The sequence below is a fragment of the Perca flavescens genome, unplaced genomic scaffold (genome assembly GCF_004354835.1).
Source record: "Perca flavescens isolate YP-PL-M2 unplaced genomic scaffold, PFLA_1.0 EPR50_1.1_unplaced_scaf_7, whole genome shotgun sequence".
Taxonomy (NCBI): domain Eukaryota; kingdom Metazoa; phylum Chordata; class Actinopteri; order Perciformes; family Percidae; genus Perca; species Perca flavescens.
Genome location: NW_021166724.1, coordinates 258,911 through 275,826, shown reverse-complemented (window position 1 = coordinate 275,826; position 16,916 = coordinate 258,911). Strand labels below are relative to the sequence as shown.

Sequence of the window (16,916 nt, the reverse complement as noted above, 5' to 3'; positions counted from 1 at the left end):
CGGATGAACCTTTTAGAGAGCTGTTTGAAGAAGCCGAGCTGGGAAATTCAAATCTCCCTCCAAATCCTGTGATTGGAGAACAGGCAATTTGTGAGGGGGAGAGGAGGAGGGGCCTGCAACTGCCCAACCAGGGAGAGTGGTGAGAAAGAGGAGGAAGTGCAGGCAGAAGGCGGAGCTAGTCTAGAACATGAAAGTGAACAGTCACAAGGCAATAGCGAGGATGCCTCCTCCCCTCCCCAATGCCCAGCCGGCCAAGAGGCCATTATCGGAAACGTCCTCTGAGTCTCCTGGAGTCGCAGAGAAGAAGGGAAGAGCTGGCAACTCTTCAGACAGTTTATCTGTGGGGGAGCCCAGAGTCTTCCCGCCAAATTCCCCAAATGAGGTCTCTTTCCTAAACATAGCTCTGCAATCAACCCCCAAGGACTCAAACTTAAATGCAACCTTGCAACAAAGGCCCACCCCTAGAGTCCGACCGGGACATGAAGCTCAAACCCTTCCCCTTTCACCAATGGGAGTGAAGGAAGAGCTCCATTCACAAGTTATTGACTAACTGCCTCTTTTAAGACATTTTAACATTGCAACTCCCCTCTTAGTCCTTTTAAAATGTCATATTTGTTATTTATAATCATACTCATGACACTTACATTCTCAACCATAAATGTGAGAAGTGTGAAGTCGAGAGTTAGAGCAGAGACTGTTTTATCTTTTCTTAACTCTTTTAAGTCTGATGTGTTTTTAATACAGGAGTGTGGCCTGCCGTTTTTAAACCATTACAGAGATTGGGAGGAGTTATGGCAACAAACATCGATATGGAGTGGATCAAACCAGAACAAAAATGATGGAGTGGCCATTCTAATCAAAAACCCCCTAGTCACGGTGAAGGGTAGCACAGTGGTGAGAGACGGCCGGGCACTTTTAGCACACTTGACTTTTATGGGAAGAGATTTTAACGTCTTAAATATTTATGGCTTTAATGATAAAAATGACAGGTACGACCTTTTAGAAGACCTGCAGTCCCACATGCTAGGTAGGGCACCACTAGTTGTAGGGGGAGATTTTAATTGTATTTTAAGCAGGAACGACCGGAAAGGAGCAGGGGAAGATCTTAAAATTGATAAAACATCGGTTTTATTACGGGACATATGCAAAGATTTTAAACTTCTCGACTGTTTTAGAACCATGCATCCCAGAGAGCAAGGCTTCACCTGGTTCAGTGGTGATGGCACTAGAGCCTCTCGTATAGATTACATTTTATCACGCGATTGCCCACCAACGGATGCTAGATTGGAACCTGTTTTCTTTTCTGATCACGCTATGCTTTCCTGCACCCTCTCACTTTCTTCTGAGGTGACACTAGGAAGTGGTCTGTGGAAGCTCAACTGCTCCCTTTTAGAGGATAGGGAGTTAGTTAGTCAGTATCGGGAGCAGTACCTAGAGTGGCAGACCCTTCAAGACTTGTACGATACACGTGCACATTGGTGGGAAATGGTAAAAGGGCGGACCCAGACTTTCTTTAGACAGGCAGGTAAGAGAAAGAAAGATAGGGACGACAGACGCATGTTGGGACTGCAAAAACGACTCCAGCGGTATTTTAAACTAAACCAACAAGGGATGGATCTTCATGAAGACATGAAACAAATTAAAGGAGAGATGTCCCTTTTAGCAGAAATTAAAAGCAAGGGTGTCATTTTAAGAAGCAAAGAAAAAGAAATAGAGGAAGGGGAAAAGTGTACAAGATACTTTTTTAAGAAAATAGTAAATAAAGGGGGGGGCATTTTTAGCTTAAAAAAAGAAAATGGCTGCACTGTTGAAACAACAGAGGAACTTAAAGACACAATTGAAAACTTTTATACAGAACTATATAGAGAAAAACCGGTTCAAAGAGACACCCTGATGGAAGTTTTAAATTTCATTGAGCAAACAATAGACGACAGTGTGCTTTTAACCCAGGATTTTACCATTCTAGAGTTAAATGAATGTATCAAGAGTTTTAAAACAGGGAAGTCCCCAGGAGAAGACGGACTTCCCTTAGAATTTTATTTAACATTTTGGGACATTTTAGCACCTGACTTGTTTGATGTTTTTAGCGACTTTGAAAAACTCGAACGACTTCCTGACAGCTTTAGAGTAGGGATAGTGACCCTTCTTTACAAAGACAAAGACAAGACTGACCTGAGAAATTGGAGACCCATCACACTTTTAAATGTTGACTGTAAACTTTTTAGTAAACTTTTAGCATCACGCATGTCTCTGTTTTTAGAAGGGTTGATTCACCCGGATCAAGCCTGTGCCATACCAGGGAGGAAGATCACCGACAGCCTCGTACTGATCCGAGACACCATCTGTTATGCGAGAGACAGAAACATCCGGCTAGTAGTCCTAAATTTAGATTTTGAGAAGGCTTTTGATCGGGTCTCGCACCAGTACCTTTTCCAGGTACTGCAAAAAATGGGCTTCCCAAGAAGGTTTATAGCCTGGGTGGGATTGCTGTGCGGGGCATTACCAGCAAATTCCTCGTTAACGGAATCTGACAAAAGCAGTCAATATCAGCTGCGGTGTCCGTCAGGGTTGTCCGTTATCTGCCCTCCTTTATGTTATTTCCATCGAACCACTGGCACAGATCTTGAGAAGGGACAAACTGATTAATGGGGTAGGAGTGCCGGGGAGCGGGGGACTCGCAACAACGTGCATTTTATATATGGATGATATTAACATTTTATGCACTGACCTTTTATCTGTCAACAGGACTCTAGACTTGACCGACTGTTTCGGACGGGCCTCTGGGTCAAAACTAAATAGAGGCAAGACCCTAGCCCATTTTTATGGGCCGTGGACGGCGACTGAGACTACCGGACTCCCCCTGACCGTGACCCGGACCGACCAAAAAATACTCGGGGTAAAATTCGATCGGGAGGGGGGAGGGAAAACAAATTGGCCAGACATGGTAGGGAAAGTTAGGCAGAGACTAGGGTACTGGAAACTTAGAGGACTGACAATGGAAGGAAAGGTTTTAATCATCAAGGCAGTGATTTTACCCTTATTTTTACTCATCAGCTCTGTTTTTATCCCACCCAGGAAAGTGATTTTAGACCTGGAACGAGCCATCTTTTATTTCCTGTGGGGGTCCAAGTGGGAACGAGTGCAAAGAAACGTGATGAAGAAGCCAAAAGAGAAAGGAGGGAAAGGAGTGCCGGACCTGTTATTGTTTTTAGGGAGCAGATTTACAGCTATACACATAACAGCAGCCACGGCCCCATCCAGAAATCCTAAAACTACAGCTATGGCACGGTTCTGGATGGGGTCATACCTCAGAAGATTGAAGATATTACCCTCGGATCTTAAAGTACCGGTGTCTTTTATCCTGCCGCCAACCTATGCTTTTATCCAGACCTTTTTAAAACGTTTTCACCTTGAGCAAGAAGAAGTGCATGTTTTAACAAATCATCGCTCTCTCATTTCAGTTGTGCAGGAGCGGGAACCAGTGAGTCCAGTGCGTGGGCTGGCACTTGGCGAGCCCCAAACTGTTTGGCGCAACGTGAACCATTCGGCTCTCCCAAACAGACTCCGGGACCTGTCGTGGATGGTGGCTCACGAGATCCTCCCGGTCAGGTCCGTTATGCACTCCCGGGGCATGTCGGCGCACTCAACCTGCCCCCGACCTGGCTGTGGCGAGCCGGAGTCGGTGAGGCATTTGCTCTGGGAGTGCAGCGCTGCCGTAGACCAGTGGGCAATGGCCGGCTCCTTGCAATTCCCGTACTTACCAGCAAGGGAGGTCCTCACAGCACAGCTAGTGCTGTATGGGGTGAGCCCAAAGAAACCGATGCCAGCATGTGACTTTGCAAAGCAGTGGCTCACCCTGGCCGCCATCAAAGACGCCATTTGGACCTCCAGAAACTTGCTGGTAAGAAAGCACATGCAGATCCCCCCCGTGGCTGTGATCAGGATGGCTGCAGCCACGGCCCGAATGGCCCGAGCTGCAAGCGGCAGGCCAAGGACATGGACATCTGTTCATTTTTATTTCTGAAAGTTTATGAAAAAATTTTTATCATATGAAAACAAATACTACTACACCTGTTTTCATAGGGTAACAACATATTTAAATGGACTTTTTGTCAATAGGATTTGAAAAACTTGTGGGCTTGCTCCTGTTCCAGTTTAATACGTCCTCTATCAGGGGACAACATATTAAATGGATTTTGCAATAGGATTTGAAAAAGGGGCTTGCTCTGTTCCTTCCACGCATTGACCTGGTACCGCTGGGCGGTGCACTCTTCTTCTGTCTTGTGTAAAGCCAAGTAACAACGCGCACCGAGCTGCCCCGTGGTTGTGTTTGATACTGGACCAAGAGCGGCATGCGTCGCAGTGGCTGGCGGACTTCGTGGCCAGGAGTTGTCGCAAGAACCGCTCGGTTTTTACTGAATGGTCTGTAAAACCTCATTGGGCTCCTGGTATCAAAACGTTGCCATAATAATCTAAGACACGACAACTGCGGTGAAAAACGCAGCAGCGAATTTGCACTATTGATTGGCAGGAAAAACAGCAGAGAGAAAATATTGGCGGCACACCAAGTGAGGCTTACCGCGAGGGTGTGGGCTGGGACGACTAGGGTTTTCGGCTGCCCTCGAGTAGAGGGCTGTGCTTGTCCTGGTTTCTCTTCATAACGCACAAGTCTTTCGCCTTTCGCCAAAGACTTCCTAACCGCTAAGCCTAACCCCTAATCCAGGCGTTGGGATGAGAGAAAGAGCTAGAAGCATAGTGACCTAAGTTGGTGGTAACGCTTAAGGTGTCTTTTTTAACATTGAAGCCCCGGTCCAATAGATGGGGGAACAGATGAGACATATACTGCTGTGAAGAGCAGGGAGAGAGGGCGACACTTGATATCCGAAGGGTTGTATGCGGTGGAGAACCGGGTCGACCTAGGGCCGACCGAGCCGTAGCACAAGCAATACAAGCAGTTTGCCGTGTGGTTTGAGCTGTATACTGAGCCTAGAATTAGGCTGAGCCAACAACTGCCTTGGCTAGATTCTTTACAGTGACTTGTTTAGTATGTCTGACTTGTTGTTGCAGCCAAAAAGAACTCAGGAAGCTTCGACCCACCAGCGTGTCGTCCAGGCCCCTCATGGTCTGGGGACTGCCCTTGAGCATCCTGAGCCTGTTGATGGCTGCAACCATCAACGGGAACAGCCTGGCGTAGGAGATGAGGGCGTCCCTCTCCTCTCTCGTCCACTCTGCTGACTACTGCCCCCTTTGTCTCTCTCTCCCCCGATGACGATGGTCACGGCGTAGCCGAGCAGCCACCTGAACGTCTGACCCCTGCGCTGGCCGACCTGCAGCTCGCTCTCGGCCAGCACCTGCCGACGATTGGTGGTTCTCTGCAACCCTATCCCTCGCCTCAGAGCGCACCAGTTTGGGGCTCTTATCCGTGGCAGTGGCCTTTTGGTGGGTTAATGCCAACGCCTCCTCAGAAGGCCCCGCAGTGGGTCTTTAGTGCAGAGATTCATGTCTTCAACAGCTTGGGGCAACACGTGCAGATCAAAATGTGGTAACGCTTCACGAATTTGCGTGTCATCCTTTCGCAGGGGCCATGCTAATCTTCTCTGTATCGTTCCAATTTTGTCATATGTGCTGCCTGAGCAAGCACATTAGACCCTCAGGTGCTGTCTACAATTTAAACCCCTTGTTGTCATACTGACACCTTCGCAGCGGTGCAGGCTGGAGGTCCAAATTCTGTACAAGTAAGTACTCTCCAATGTCACAATAGCAAGGGGTGAGGACTCCCCCCCCCCAAAACATAAATGTCTTCTTGCAATTTGTTTAAACTGCCAGCTAATTCTGTGTCCATGTTTAATTTAAAAAAGGAAAATCCAAAAATGCCCTGACAGTGGCAAGAGGGTGGTGCCCAATTTGCCCTTCAGGTCAGAGGCTGGACTTGGGCCCCAGCTGCAGTTGGGCTCTGATGGCCAGTAGGGGGTGCCACAGCAGATGCTCCCGTGGGCCAGAGTTTGACTTGTGTCTTTTGTCTGGGTAAATGCATAGTTCTGAATTAGGCTCATCCAACAACTGCCTGGGCTAGATTCTTTAGAAGGGCTTGTTTAGTATGTCCGACCCATTGTTTTTGTAGCAAGCAAGAACTCTGGTCACCACACGGGAAGCTTCGATCCACATGACCTTTCCTGCATGGCAGTGCCAGTGAGTCTTTAGTGCAGCGTTTCCTGTCTTTAACAGCTTGGGGCTGTAGAGTTTGACTTGTGTCTTTTGTTTGGGTTAAGGTGTAGTTTGGAATTAGGCTGAGCCAACAACTGCCTTGGCTAGATTCTTTACAGTGGCTTGTTCAGTATGTCTGACTGATTGTTGTTGTAGCCAGAAAGAACTCAGGAAGCTTCGAGCCATATGACCTTTCCCCCATGGCAGTGCCAGTGGCTCTCTTTAACCAGCCTTAGGTGCTTCACCATGGAGCGCTTGGGCGGGGGTGCTAAGTAGCAGCTATTGTTATGCCCAGTCAAAAGTACTGGACCATGACAAGTGAGAACCGTCCGGGGAGGTTGCATCGGACAGCAAACAGGTGGTGTTCATCGCTTCTCGGCCTTTTGGCTAAGATCAAGTGTAGTATCTGTTCTTATCAGTTTAATATCTGATACGTCCTCTATCAGGGGACAACATATTAAATGGATTTTTGTCAATAGGATTTGAAAAAGGGGCTTGCTCCATTCCTTCCACGCATTGACCTGGTATTGCAGCGCCGCTGGGAACGGTGCACTCTTCTTCTGTCTTGTGTAAAGCCAAGTAACAACGCGCACCGAGCTGCCCCGTGGTTGTGTTTGATACTGGACCAAGAGCGGCATGCGTCGCAGTGGCTGGCGGACTTCGTGGCCAGGAGTTGTCGCAAGAACCGCTCGGTTTTTACTGAATGGTCTGTAAAACCTCATTGGGCTCCTGGTATCAAAACGTTGCCATAATAATCTAAGACACGACAACTGCGGTGAAAAACGCAGCAGCGAATTTGCACTATTGATTGGCAGGAAAAACAGCAGAGAGAAAATATTGGCGGCACACCAAGTGAGGCTTACCGCGAGGGTGTGGGCTGGGACGACTAGGGTTTTCGGCTGCCCTCGAGTAGAGGGCTGTGCTTGTCCTGGTTTCTCTTCATAACGCACAAGTCTTTCGCCTTTCGCCAAAGACTTCCTAACCGCTAAGCCTAACCCCTAATCCAGGCGTTGGGATGAGAGAAAGAGCTAGAAGCATAGTGACCTAAGTTGGTGGTAACGCTTAAGGTGTCTTTTTTAACATTGAAGCCCCGGTCCAATAGATGGGGGAACAGATGAGACATATACTGCTGTGAAGAGCAGGGAGAGAGGGCGACACTTGATATCCGAAGGGTTGTATGCGGTGGAGAACCGGGTCGACCTAGGGCCGACCGAGCCGTAGCACAAGCAATACAAGCAGTTTGCCGTGGTGGTTTGAGCTGTATACTGAGCCTAGAATTAGGCTGAGCCAACAACTGCCTTGGCTAGATTCTTTACAGTGACTTGTTTAGTATGTCTGACTTGTTGTTGCAGCCAAAAAGAACTCAGGAAGCTTCGACCCACCAGCGTGTCGTCCAGGCCCCTCATGGTCTGGGGACTGCCCTTGAGCATCCTGAGCCTGTTGATGGCTGCAACCATCAACGGGAACAGCCTGGCGTAGGAGATGAGGGCGTCCTCTCCTCTCTCGTCCACTCTGCTGACTACTGCCCCCTTTGTCTCTCTCTCCCCCGATGACGATGGTCACGGCGTAGCCGAGCAGCCACCTGAACGTCTGACCCCTGCGCTGGCCGACCTGCAGCTCGCTCTCGGCCAGCACCTGCCGACGATTGGTGGTTCTCTGCAACCCTATCCCTCGCCTCAGAGCGCACCAGTTTGGGGCTCTTATCCGTGGCAGTGGCCTTTTGGTGGGTTAATGCCAACGCCTCAGAAGGCCCCGCAGTGGGTCTTTAGTGCAGAGATTCATGTCTTCAACAGCTTGGGGCAACACGTGCAGATCAAAATGTGGTAACGCTTCACAATTTGCGTGTCATCCTTTTTCGCAGGGGCCATGCTAATCTTCTCTGTATCGTTCAATTTTGTCATATGTGCTGCCTGAGCAAGCACATTAGACCCTCAGGTGCTGTCTACAATTTAAACCCCTTGTTGTCATACTGACACCTTCGCAGCGGTGCAGGCTGGAGGTCCAAATTCTGTACAAGTAAGTACTCTCCAATGTCACAATAGCAAGGGGTGAGGACTCCCCCCCCCCAAAACATAAATGTCTTCTTGCAATTTGTTTAAACTGCCAGCTAATTCTGTGTCCATGTTTAATTTAAAAAAGGAAAATCCAAAAATGCCCTGACAGTGGCAAGAGGGTGGTGCCCAATTTGCCCTTCAGGTCAGAGGCTGGACTTGGGCCCCAGCTGCAGTTGGGCTCTGATGGCCAGTAGGGGGCCACCACAGCAGATGCTCCCGTGGGCCAGAGTTTGACTTGTGTCTTTTGTCTGGGTAAATGCATAGTTCTGAATTAGGCTCATCCAACAACTGCCTGGGCTAGATTCTTTAGAAGGGCTTGTTTAGTATGTCCGACCCATTGTTTTTGTAGCAAGCAAGAACTCTGGTCACCACACGGGAAGCTTCGATCCACATGACCTTTCCTGCATGGCAGTGCCAGTGAGTCTTTAGTGCAGCGTTTCCTGTCTTTAACAGCTTGGGGCTGTAGAGTTTGACTTGTGTCTTTTGTTTGGGTTAAGGTGTAGTTTGGAATTAGGCTGAGCCAACAACTGCCTTGGCTAGATTCTTTACAGTGGCTTGTTGTGTATGTCAGTATGTCAGTATGTCTGACTGATTGTTGTTGTAGCCAGAAAGAACTCAGGAAGCTTCGAGCCATATGACCTTTCCCCCATGGCAGTGCCAGTGGCTCTCTTTAACCAGCCTTAGGTGCTTCACCATGGAGCGCTTGGGCGGGGGTGCTAAGTAGCAGCTATTGTTATGCCCAGTCAAAAGTACTGGACCATGACAAGTGAGAACCGTCCGGGGAGGTTGCATCGGACAGCAAACAGGTGGTGTTCATCGCTTCTCGGCCTTTTGGCTAAGATCAAGTGTAGTATCTGTTCTTATCAGTTTAATATCTGATACGTCCTCTATCAGGGGACAACATATTAAATGGATTTTTGTCAATAGGATTTGAAAAAGGGGCTTGCTCCGTTCCTTCCACGCATCGACCCGGTATTGCAGCGCCGCTGGGAACGGTGCACTCTTCTTCTGTCTCGTGTAAAGCCAAGTAACAACGCGCACCGAGCTGCCCGTGGTTGTGTTTGATACTGGACCAAGAGCGGCATGCGTCGCAGTGGCTGGCGGACTTCGTGGCCAGGAGTTGTCGCAAGAACCGCTCGGTTTTTACTGAATGGTCTGTAAAACCTCATTGGGCTCCTGGTATCAAAACGTTGCCATAATAATCTAAGACACGACAACTGCGGTGAAAAAACGCAGCAGCTTAATTTGCACTATTGATTGGCAGGAAAAACAGCAGAGAGAAAATATTGGCGGCACACCAAGTGAGGCTTACCGCGAGGGTGTGGGCTGGGACGACTAGGGTTTTCGGCTGCCCTCGAGTAGAGGGCTGTGCTTGTCCTGGTTTCTCTTCATAACGCACAAGTCTTTCGCCTTTCGCCAAAGACTTCCTAACCGCTAAGCCTAACCCCTAATCCAGGCGTTGGGATGAGAGAAAGAGCTAGAAGCATAGTGACCTAAGTTGGTGGTAACGCTTAAGGTGTCTTTTTAACATTGAAGCCCGGTCCAATAGATGGGGAACAGATGAGACATATACTGCTGCGAAGAGCAGGGAGAGAGGGCGACACTTGATATCCGAAGGGTTGTATGCGGTGGAGAACCGGGTCGACCTAGGGCCGACCGAGCCGTAGCACAAGCAATACAAGCAGTTTGCCGTGTGGTTTGAGCTGTATACTGAGCCTAGAATTAGGCTGAGCCAACAACTGCCTTGGCTAGATTCTTTACAGTGACTTGTTTAGTATGTCTGACTTGTTGTTGCAGCCAAAAAGAACTCAGGAAGCTTCGACCCACCAGCGTGTCGTCCAGGCCCCTCATGGTCTGGGGACTGCCCTTGAGCATCCTGAGCCTGTTGATGGCTGCAACCATCAACGGGAACAGCCTGGCGTAGGAGATGAGGGCGTCCTCTCCTCTCTCGTCCACTCTGCTGACTACTGCCCCCTTTGTCTCTCTCTCCCCCGATGACGATGGTCACGGCGTAGCCGAGCAGCCACCTGAACGTCTGACCCCTGCGCTGGCCGACCTGCAGCTCGCTCTCGGCCAGCACCTGCCGACGATTGGTGGTTCTCTGCAACCCTATCCCTCGCCTCAGAGCGCACCAGTTTGGGGCTCTTATCCGTGGCAGTGGCCTTTTGGTGGGTTAATGCCAACGCCTCCTCAGAAGGCCCCGCAGTGGGTCTTTAGTGCAGAGATTCATGTCTTCAACAGCTTGGGGCAACACGTGCAGATCAAAATGTGGTAACGCTTCACGAATTTGCGTGTCATCCTTTCGCAGGGGCCATGCTAATCTTCTCTGTATCGTTCCAATTTTGTCATATGTGCTGCCTGAGCAAGCACATTAGACCCTCAGGTGCTGTCTACAATTTAAACCCCTTGTTGTCATACTGACACCTTCGCAGCGGTGCAGGCTGGAGGTCCAAATTCTGTACAAGTAAGTACTCTCCAATGTCACAATAGCAAGGGGTGAGGACTCCCCCCAAAACATAAATGTCTTCTTGCAATTTGTTTAAACTGCCAGCTAATTCTGTGTCCATGTTTAATTTAAAAAAGGAAAATCCAAAAATGCCCTGACAGTGGCAAGAGGGTGGTGCCCAATTTGCCCTTCAGGTCAGAGGCTGGACTTGGGCCCCAGCTGCAGTTGGGCTCTGATGGCCAGTAGGGGGTGCCACAGCAGATGCTCCGTGGGCCAGAGTTTGACTTGTGTCTTTTGTCTGGGTAAATGCATAGTTCTGAATTAGGCTCATCCAACAACTGCCTGGGCTAGATTCTTTAGAAGGGCTTGTTTAGTATGTCCGACCCATTGTTTTTGTAGCAAGCAAGAACTCTGGTCACCACATGGGAAGCTTGATCCACATGACCTTTCCTGCATGGCAGTGCCAGTGAGTCTTTAGTGCAGCGTTTCCTGTCTTTAACAGCTTGGGGCTGTAGAGTTTGACTTGTGTCTTTTGTTTGGGTTAAGGTGTAGTTTGGAATTAGGCTGAGCCAACAACTGCCTTGGCTAGATTCTTTACAGTGGCTTGTTCAGTATGTCTGACTGATTGTTGTTGTAGCCAGAAAGAACTCAGGAAGCTTGAGCCATATGACCTTTCCCCATGGCAGTGCCAGTGGCTCTCTTTAACCAGCCTTAGGTGCTTCACCATGGAGCGCTTGGGCGGGGGTGCTAAGTAGCAGCTATTGTTATGCCCAGTCAAAAGTACTGGACCATGACAAGTGAGAACCGTCCGGGGAGGTTGCATCGGACAGCAAACAGGTGGTGTTCATCGCTTCTCGGCCTTTTGGCTAAGATCAAGTGTAGTATCTGTTCTTATCAGTTTAATATCTGATACGTCCTCTATCAGGGGACAACATATTAAATGGATTTTTGTCAATAGGATTTGAAAAAGGGGCTTGCTCCATTCCTTCCACGCATTGACCTGGTATTGCAGCGCCGCTGGGAACGGTGCACTCTTCTTCTGTCTTGTGTAAAGCCAAGTAACAACGCGCACCGAGCTGCCCCGTGGTTGTGTTTGATACTGGACCAAGAGCGGCATGCGTCGCAGTGGCTGGCGGACTTCGTGGCCAGGAGTTGTCGCAAGAACCGCTCGGTTTTTACTGAATGGTCTGTAAAACCTCATTGGGCTCCTGGTATCAAAACGTTGCCATAATAATCTAAGACACGACAACTGCGGTGAAAAACGCAGCAGCGAATTTGCACTATTGATTGGCAGGAAAAACAGCAGAGAGAAAATATTGGCGGCACACCAAGTGAGGCTTACCGCGAGGGTGTGGGCTGGGACGACTAGGGTTTTCGGCTGCCCTCGAGTAGAGGGCTGTGCTTGTCCTGGTTTCTCTTCATAACGCACAAGTCTTTCGCCTTTCGCCAAAGACTTCCTAACCGCTAAGCCTAACCCCTAATCCAGGCGTTGGGATGAGAGAAAGAGCTAGAAGCATAGTGACCTAAGTTGGTGGTAACGCTTAAGGTGTCTTTTTTAACATTGAAGCCCCGGTCCAATAGATGGGGGAACAGATGAGACATATACTGCTGTGAAGAGCAGGGAGAGAGGGCGACACTTGATATCCGAAGGGTTGTATGCGGTGGAGAACCGGGTCGACCTAGGGCCGACCGAGCCGTAGCACAAGCAATACAAGCAGTTTGCCGTGTGGTTTGAGCTGTATACTGAGCCTAGAATTAGGCTGAGCCAACAACTGCCTTGGCTAGATTCTTTACAGTGACTTGTTTAGTATGTCTGACTTGTTGTTGCAGCCAAAAAGAACTCAGGAAGCTTTGACCCACCAGCGTGTCGTCCAGGCCCCTCATGGTCTGGGGACTGCCCTTGAGCATCCTGAGCCTGTTGATGGCTGCAACCATCAACGGGAACAGCCTGGCGTAGGAGATGAGGGCGTCCTCTCTCTCTCTCGTCCACTCTGCTGACTACTGCCCCCTTTGTCTCTCTCTCCCCCGATGACGATGGTCACGGCGTAGCCGAGCAGCCACCTGAACGTCTGACCCCTGCGCTGGCCGACCTGCAGCTCGCTCTCGGCCAGCACCTGCCGAAGATTGGTGGTTCTCTGCAACCCTATCCCTCGCCTCAGAGCGCACCAGTTTGGGGCTCTTAACCGTGGCAGTGGCCTTTTGGTGGGTTAATGCCAACGCCTCCTCAGAAGGCCCCGCAGTGGGTCTTTAGTGCAGAGATTCATGTCTTTAACAGCTTGGGGCAACACGTGCAGATCAAAATGTGGTAACGCGCTCACGAATTTGCGTGTCATCCTTTTCGCAGGGGCCATGCTAATCTTCTCTGTATCGCTCAATTTTGTCATATGTGCTGCCTGAGCAAGCACATTAGACCCTCAGGTGCTGTCTACAATTTAAACCCCTTGTTGTCATACTGACACCTTCGCAGCGGTGCAGGCTGGAGGTCCAAATTCTGTACAAGTAAGTACTCTCCAATGTCACAATAGCAAGGGGTGAGGACTCCCCCAAAACATAAATGTCTTCTTGCAATTTGTTTAAACTGCCAGCTAATTCTGTGTCCATGTTTAATTTAAAAAAGGAAAATCCAAAAATGCCCTGACAGTGGCAAGAGGGTGGTGCCCAATTTGCCCTTCAGGTCAGAGGCTGGACTTGGGCCCCAGCTGCAGTTGGGCTCTGATGGCCAGTAGGGGGTGCCACAGCAGATGCTCCCGTGGGCCAGAGTTTGACTTGTGTCTTTTGTCTGGGTAAATGCATAGTTCTGAATTAGGCTCATCCAACAACTGCCTGGGCTAGATTCTTTAGAAGGGCTTGTTTAGTATGTCCGACCCATTGTTTTTGTAGCAAGCAAGAACTCTGGTCACCACACGGGAAGCTTCGATCCACATGACCTTTCCTGCATGGCAGTGCCAGTGAGTCTTTAGTGCAGCGTTTCCTGTCTTTAACAGCTTGGGGCTGTAGAGTTTGACTTGTGTCTTTTGTTTGGGTTAAGGTGTAGTTTGGAATTAGGCTGAGCCAACAACTGCCTTGGCTAGATTCTTTACAGTGGCTTGTTCAGTATGTCTGACTGATTGTTGTTGTAGCCAGAAAGAACTCAGGAAGCTTCGAGCCATATGACCTTTCCCCCATGGCAGTGCCAGTGGCTCTCTTTAACCAGCCTTAGGTGCTTCACCATGGAGCGCTTGGGCGGGGGTGCTAAGTAGCAGCTATTGTTATGCCCAGTCAAAAGTACTGGACCATGACAAGTGAGAACCGTCCGGGGAGGTTGCATCGGACAGCAAACAGGTGGTGTTCATCGCTTCTCGGCCTTTTGGCTAAGATCAAGTGTAGTATCTGTTCTTATCAGTTTAATATCTGATACGTCCTCTATCAGGGGACAACATATTAAATGGATTTTTGTCAATAGGATTTGAAAAAGGGGCTTGCTCCATTCCTTCCACGCATTGACCTGGTATTGCAGCGCCGCTGGGAACGGTGCACTCTTCTTCTGTCTTGTGTAAAGCCAAGTAACAACGCGCACCGAGCTGCCCCGTGGTTGTGTTTGATACTGGACCAAGAGCGGCATGCGTCGCAGTGGCTGGCGGACTTCGTGGCCAGGAGTTGTCGCAAGAACCGCTCGGTTTTTACTGAATGGTCTGTAAAACCTCATTGGGCTCCTGGTATCAAAACGTTGCCATAATAATCTAAGACACGACAACTGCGGTGAAAAACGCAGCAGCGAATTTGCACTATTGATTGGCAGGAAAAACAGCAGAGAGAGAAAATATTGGCGGCACACCAAGTGAGGCTTACCACCGAGGGTGTGGGCTGGGACGACTAGGGTTTTCGGCTGCCCTCGAGTAGAGGGCTGTGCTTGTCCTGGTTTCTCTTCATAACGCACAAGTCTTTCGCCTTTCGCCAAAGACTTCCTAACCGCTAAGCCTAACCCCAAATCCAGGCGTTGGGATGAGAGAAAGAGCTAGAAGCATAGTGACCTAAGTTGGTGGTAACGCTTAAGGTGTCTTTTTAACATTGAACAAAGGTCCAATAGATGGGGAACAGATGAGACATATACTGCTGTGAAGAGCAGGGAGAGAGGGGGACACTTGATATCCGAAGGGTTGTATGCGGTGGAGAAGGGATTGACCTAGGGCCGACCTTTTAAGACAGCACAAGCAATACAAGCAGTTTGCCGTGTGGTTTGAGCTGTATACTGAGCCTAGAATTAGGCTGAGCCAACAACTGCCTTGGCTAGATTCTTTACAGTGACTTGTTTAGTATGTCTGACTTGTTGTTGCAGCCAAAAAGAACTCAGGAAGCTTCGACCCACCAGCGTGTCGTCCAGGCCCCTCATGGTCTGGGGACTGCCCTTGAGCATCCTGAGCCTGTTGATGGCTGCAACCATCAACGGGAACAGCCTGGCGTGGGAGATGGGTGGCCATTCTCTCTCGTCCCCTCTGCTGACTACTGCCCTTTCTCTCTCTCCCCGATGAACGATGGTCTTAAATATTTATGGCTTTAATGCAGCCACCTGAACGTCTGACCCCCTTTTGGCCGACCTGCAGCTCCTCTCGGCCAGCACCTGCCTAGTTGATTGGTGGTTCTCTGCAACCCTATCCCTCGCCTCAGGCGCACCAGTTTGGGGCTCTTATCCGTGGCAGTGGCCTTTTGGTGGGTTAATGCCGGGCCTCCTCAGAGATTTTAAAGTGGGTCTTTAGTGCAGAGATTCATGTCCCAACAGCTTGGGGCAACTGGTGCAGATCAAAATGTGGTAGAGCCTCTCGTATAATTTGCGTGTCATCCCGATTGCGCAGGGGGCCATGCTAATCTGGAACCTGTTCGTTTTTTGTCATATGTGCTGCCTGAGCAAGCACATTAGACCCTCAGGTGCTGTCTACAATTTAAACCCCTTGTTGTCAGGTGACACTAGGAAGTGGTCTGTGCAGGCTGGAGGTCCAAATTCTGTACAAGTAAGTACTCTCCAATGTCACAATAGCAAGGGGTGAGGACCCCCCAAAACATAAATGTCTTCTTGCAATTTGTTTAAACTGCCAGCTAATTCTGTGTCCATGTTTAATTTAAAAAGGAAAATCCAAAAATGCCCTGACAGTGGCAAGAGGGTGGTGCAAAAATTTGCCCTTCAGGTCAGATTTTGGACTAAACCCCCAGCTGCAGTTGGGCTCTGATGGCCAGACATGAAACAAATTGCCAGGCAGATGCTCCCTTGGGCCAGAGTTTGACTTGTGTCATTTTTGTCTGGGTAAAAAAATAGTTCTGAATTAGGCTCATCCAACAACTGCCTGGGCTAGATTCTTTAGAAGGGCTTGTTTAGTATGTCCGAAACCCATTGTTTTTGAAACAACAAGAACTCTGGTCACCAATTGAAAACTTTCGATCCACATGACCTTTCCTGCATGGCAGTGCCAGTGAGTCTTTAGTGCAAGTTTTTGTCTTTAACAGCTTGGGGCAAAGAGTTTGACTTGTGTCTTTTGTTTGGGTTAAGGTGTAGTTTGGAATTAGGCTGAGCCAACAACTGCCTTGGCTAGATTTTTTACAGTGGCTTGTTCAGTATGTCTGACTGATTGTTGTTAGAATTTTATTTAACTCAGGAAGCTTTTAGCCATATGACCTTTCCCCCCATGGCAGTGCCAGTGGCTTTGAAAAACCAGCCTTAGGTGCTTCACCATGACAGCTTTAGAGTAGGGATAGTGACCCTATTTTAGTCAAAAACTGGACCATGACAAGTGAGAACTGACCGGGAGGTTGCATCGGACCCAAACAGGTGGTGTAAATGTTGACTGTAAACCTTTTGGTAAAGATCAAGTGTAGTATCTGTTCTTATCAGTTTAATAGAATACGTCCTCTATCAGGGGACAACATATTAAATGGATTTTTGTCAATAGGATTTGAAAAGGAGGGGCTTGCTCCATTCCTTCCACGCATTGACCTGGGTATTGCAGCGCTGCTGGGACAGAAACTCTTCTTCTGTCTTGTGTAAAGCCAAGTAATTTTGAGAAGGCTTTTGAGCTGCCCGGGTGGTTGTGTTTGATACTGGACCAGGTACTGCAAAAATCGCAGTGGCTGGCGGGTTTATGGCCAGGAGGGATTGCAAGAACCGCTCGGTTTTTACTGAATGGTCTGTAAAACCTCATTGGGCTCCTGGTATCAAAACGTTGCCATAATAATCTAAGTCCGAC

At 49.0% G+C, this 16,916-nt stretch overlaps 1 protein-coding gene and 9 non-coding genes across 10 annotated transcripts; 6 read left to right on the top strand and 4 right to left on the bottom strand.

Annotated features, from left to right (window-relative positions):
• The first annotated feature begins 820 nt into the window (after window positions 1–820).
• On the top strand, window positions 821–7,683 carry LOC114552075 (uncharacterized). The gene is made up of 7 exons (XM_028572773.1): window positions 821–894; window positions 3,076–4,006; window positions 4,292–4,422; window positions 5,068–5,190; window positions 5,334–5,439; window positions 6,780–6,910; window positions 7,557–7,683. Exons 2-7 carry the CDS (start codon window positions 3,155–3,157, stop codon window positions 7,681–7,683), a joined length of 1,470 nt encoding a protein of 489 aa, XP_028428574.1. The 5' UTR covers window positions 821–894; window positions 3,076–3,154.
• Window positions 5,535–5,641, bottom strand: LOC114552094 (U6 spliceosomal RNA). Its single transcript, XR_003692126.1, has one exon. It is a non-coding gene; the product is annotated as a U6 spliceosomal RNA (small nuclear RNA).
• LOC114552081 (U2 spliceosomal RNA) lies at window positions 6,572–6,762 on the top strand. Its single transcript, XR_003692114.1, has one exon. It is a non-coding gene; the product is annotated as a U2 spliceosomal RNA (small nuclear RNA).
• A 336-nt stretch (window positions 7,684–8,019) lies between the features above and the next one.
• LOC114552095 (U6 spliceosomal RNA) lies at window positions 8,020–8,126 on the bottom strand. The gene has a single exon (XR_003692127.1). It is a non-coding gene; the product is annotated as a U6 spliceosomal RNA (small nuclear RNA).
• A 947-nt stretch (window positions 8,127–9,073) lies between these two features.
• On the top strand, window positions 9,074–9,264 carry LOC114552078 (U2 spliceosomal RNA). The gene has a single exon (XR_003692111.1). It is a non-coding gene; the product is annotated as a U2 spliceosomal RNA (small nuclear RNA).
• A 1,257-nt stretch (window positions 9,265–10,521) lies between these two features.
• LOC114552093 (U6 spliceosomal RNA) lies at window positions 10,522–10,628 on the bottom strand. The gene has a single exon (XR_003692125.1). It is a non-coding gene; the product is annotated as a U6 spliceosomal RNA (small nuclear RNA).
• Window positions 10,629–11,550: 922 nt separating this feature from the next.
• LOC114552080 (U2 spliceosomal RNA) lies at window positions 11,551–11,741 on the top strand. Its single transcript, XR_003692113.1, has one exon. It is a non-coding gene; the product is annotated as a U2 spliceosomal RNA (small nuclear RNA).
• Window positions 11,742–13,000: 1,259 nt separating this feature from the next.
• Window positions 13,001–13,109, bottom strand: LOC114552096 (U6 spliceosomal RNA). The gene has a single exon (XR_003692128.1). It is a non-coding gene; the product is annotated as a U6 spliceosomal RNA (small nuclear RNA).
• A 925-nt stretch (window positions 13,110–14,034) lies between these two features.
• Window positions 14,035–14,225, top strand: LOC114552079 (U2 spliceosomal RNA). Its single transcript, XR_003692112.1, has one exon. It is a non-coding gene; the product is annotated as a U2 spliceosomal RNA (small nuclear RNA).
• A 2,287-nt stretch (window positions 14,226–16,512) lies between these two features.
• LOC114552085 (U2 spliceosomal RNA) lies at window positions 16,513–16,704 on the top strand. The gene has a single exon (XR_003692117.1). It is a non-coding gene; the product is annotated as a U2 spliceosomal RNA (small nuclear RNA).
• The last annotated feature ends 212 nt before the right edge of the window (window positions 16,705–16,916 follow it).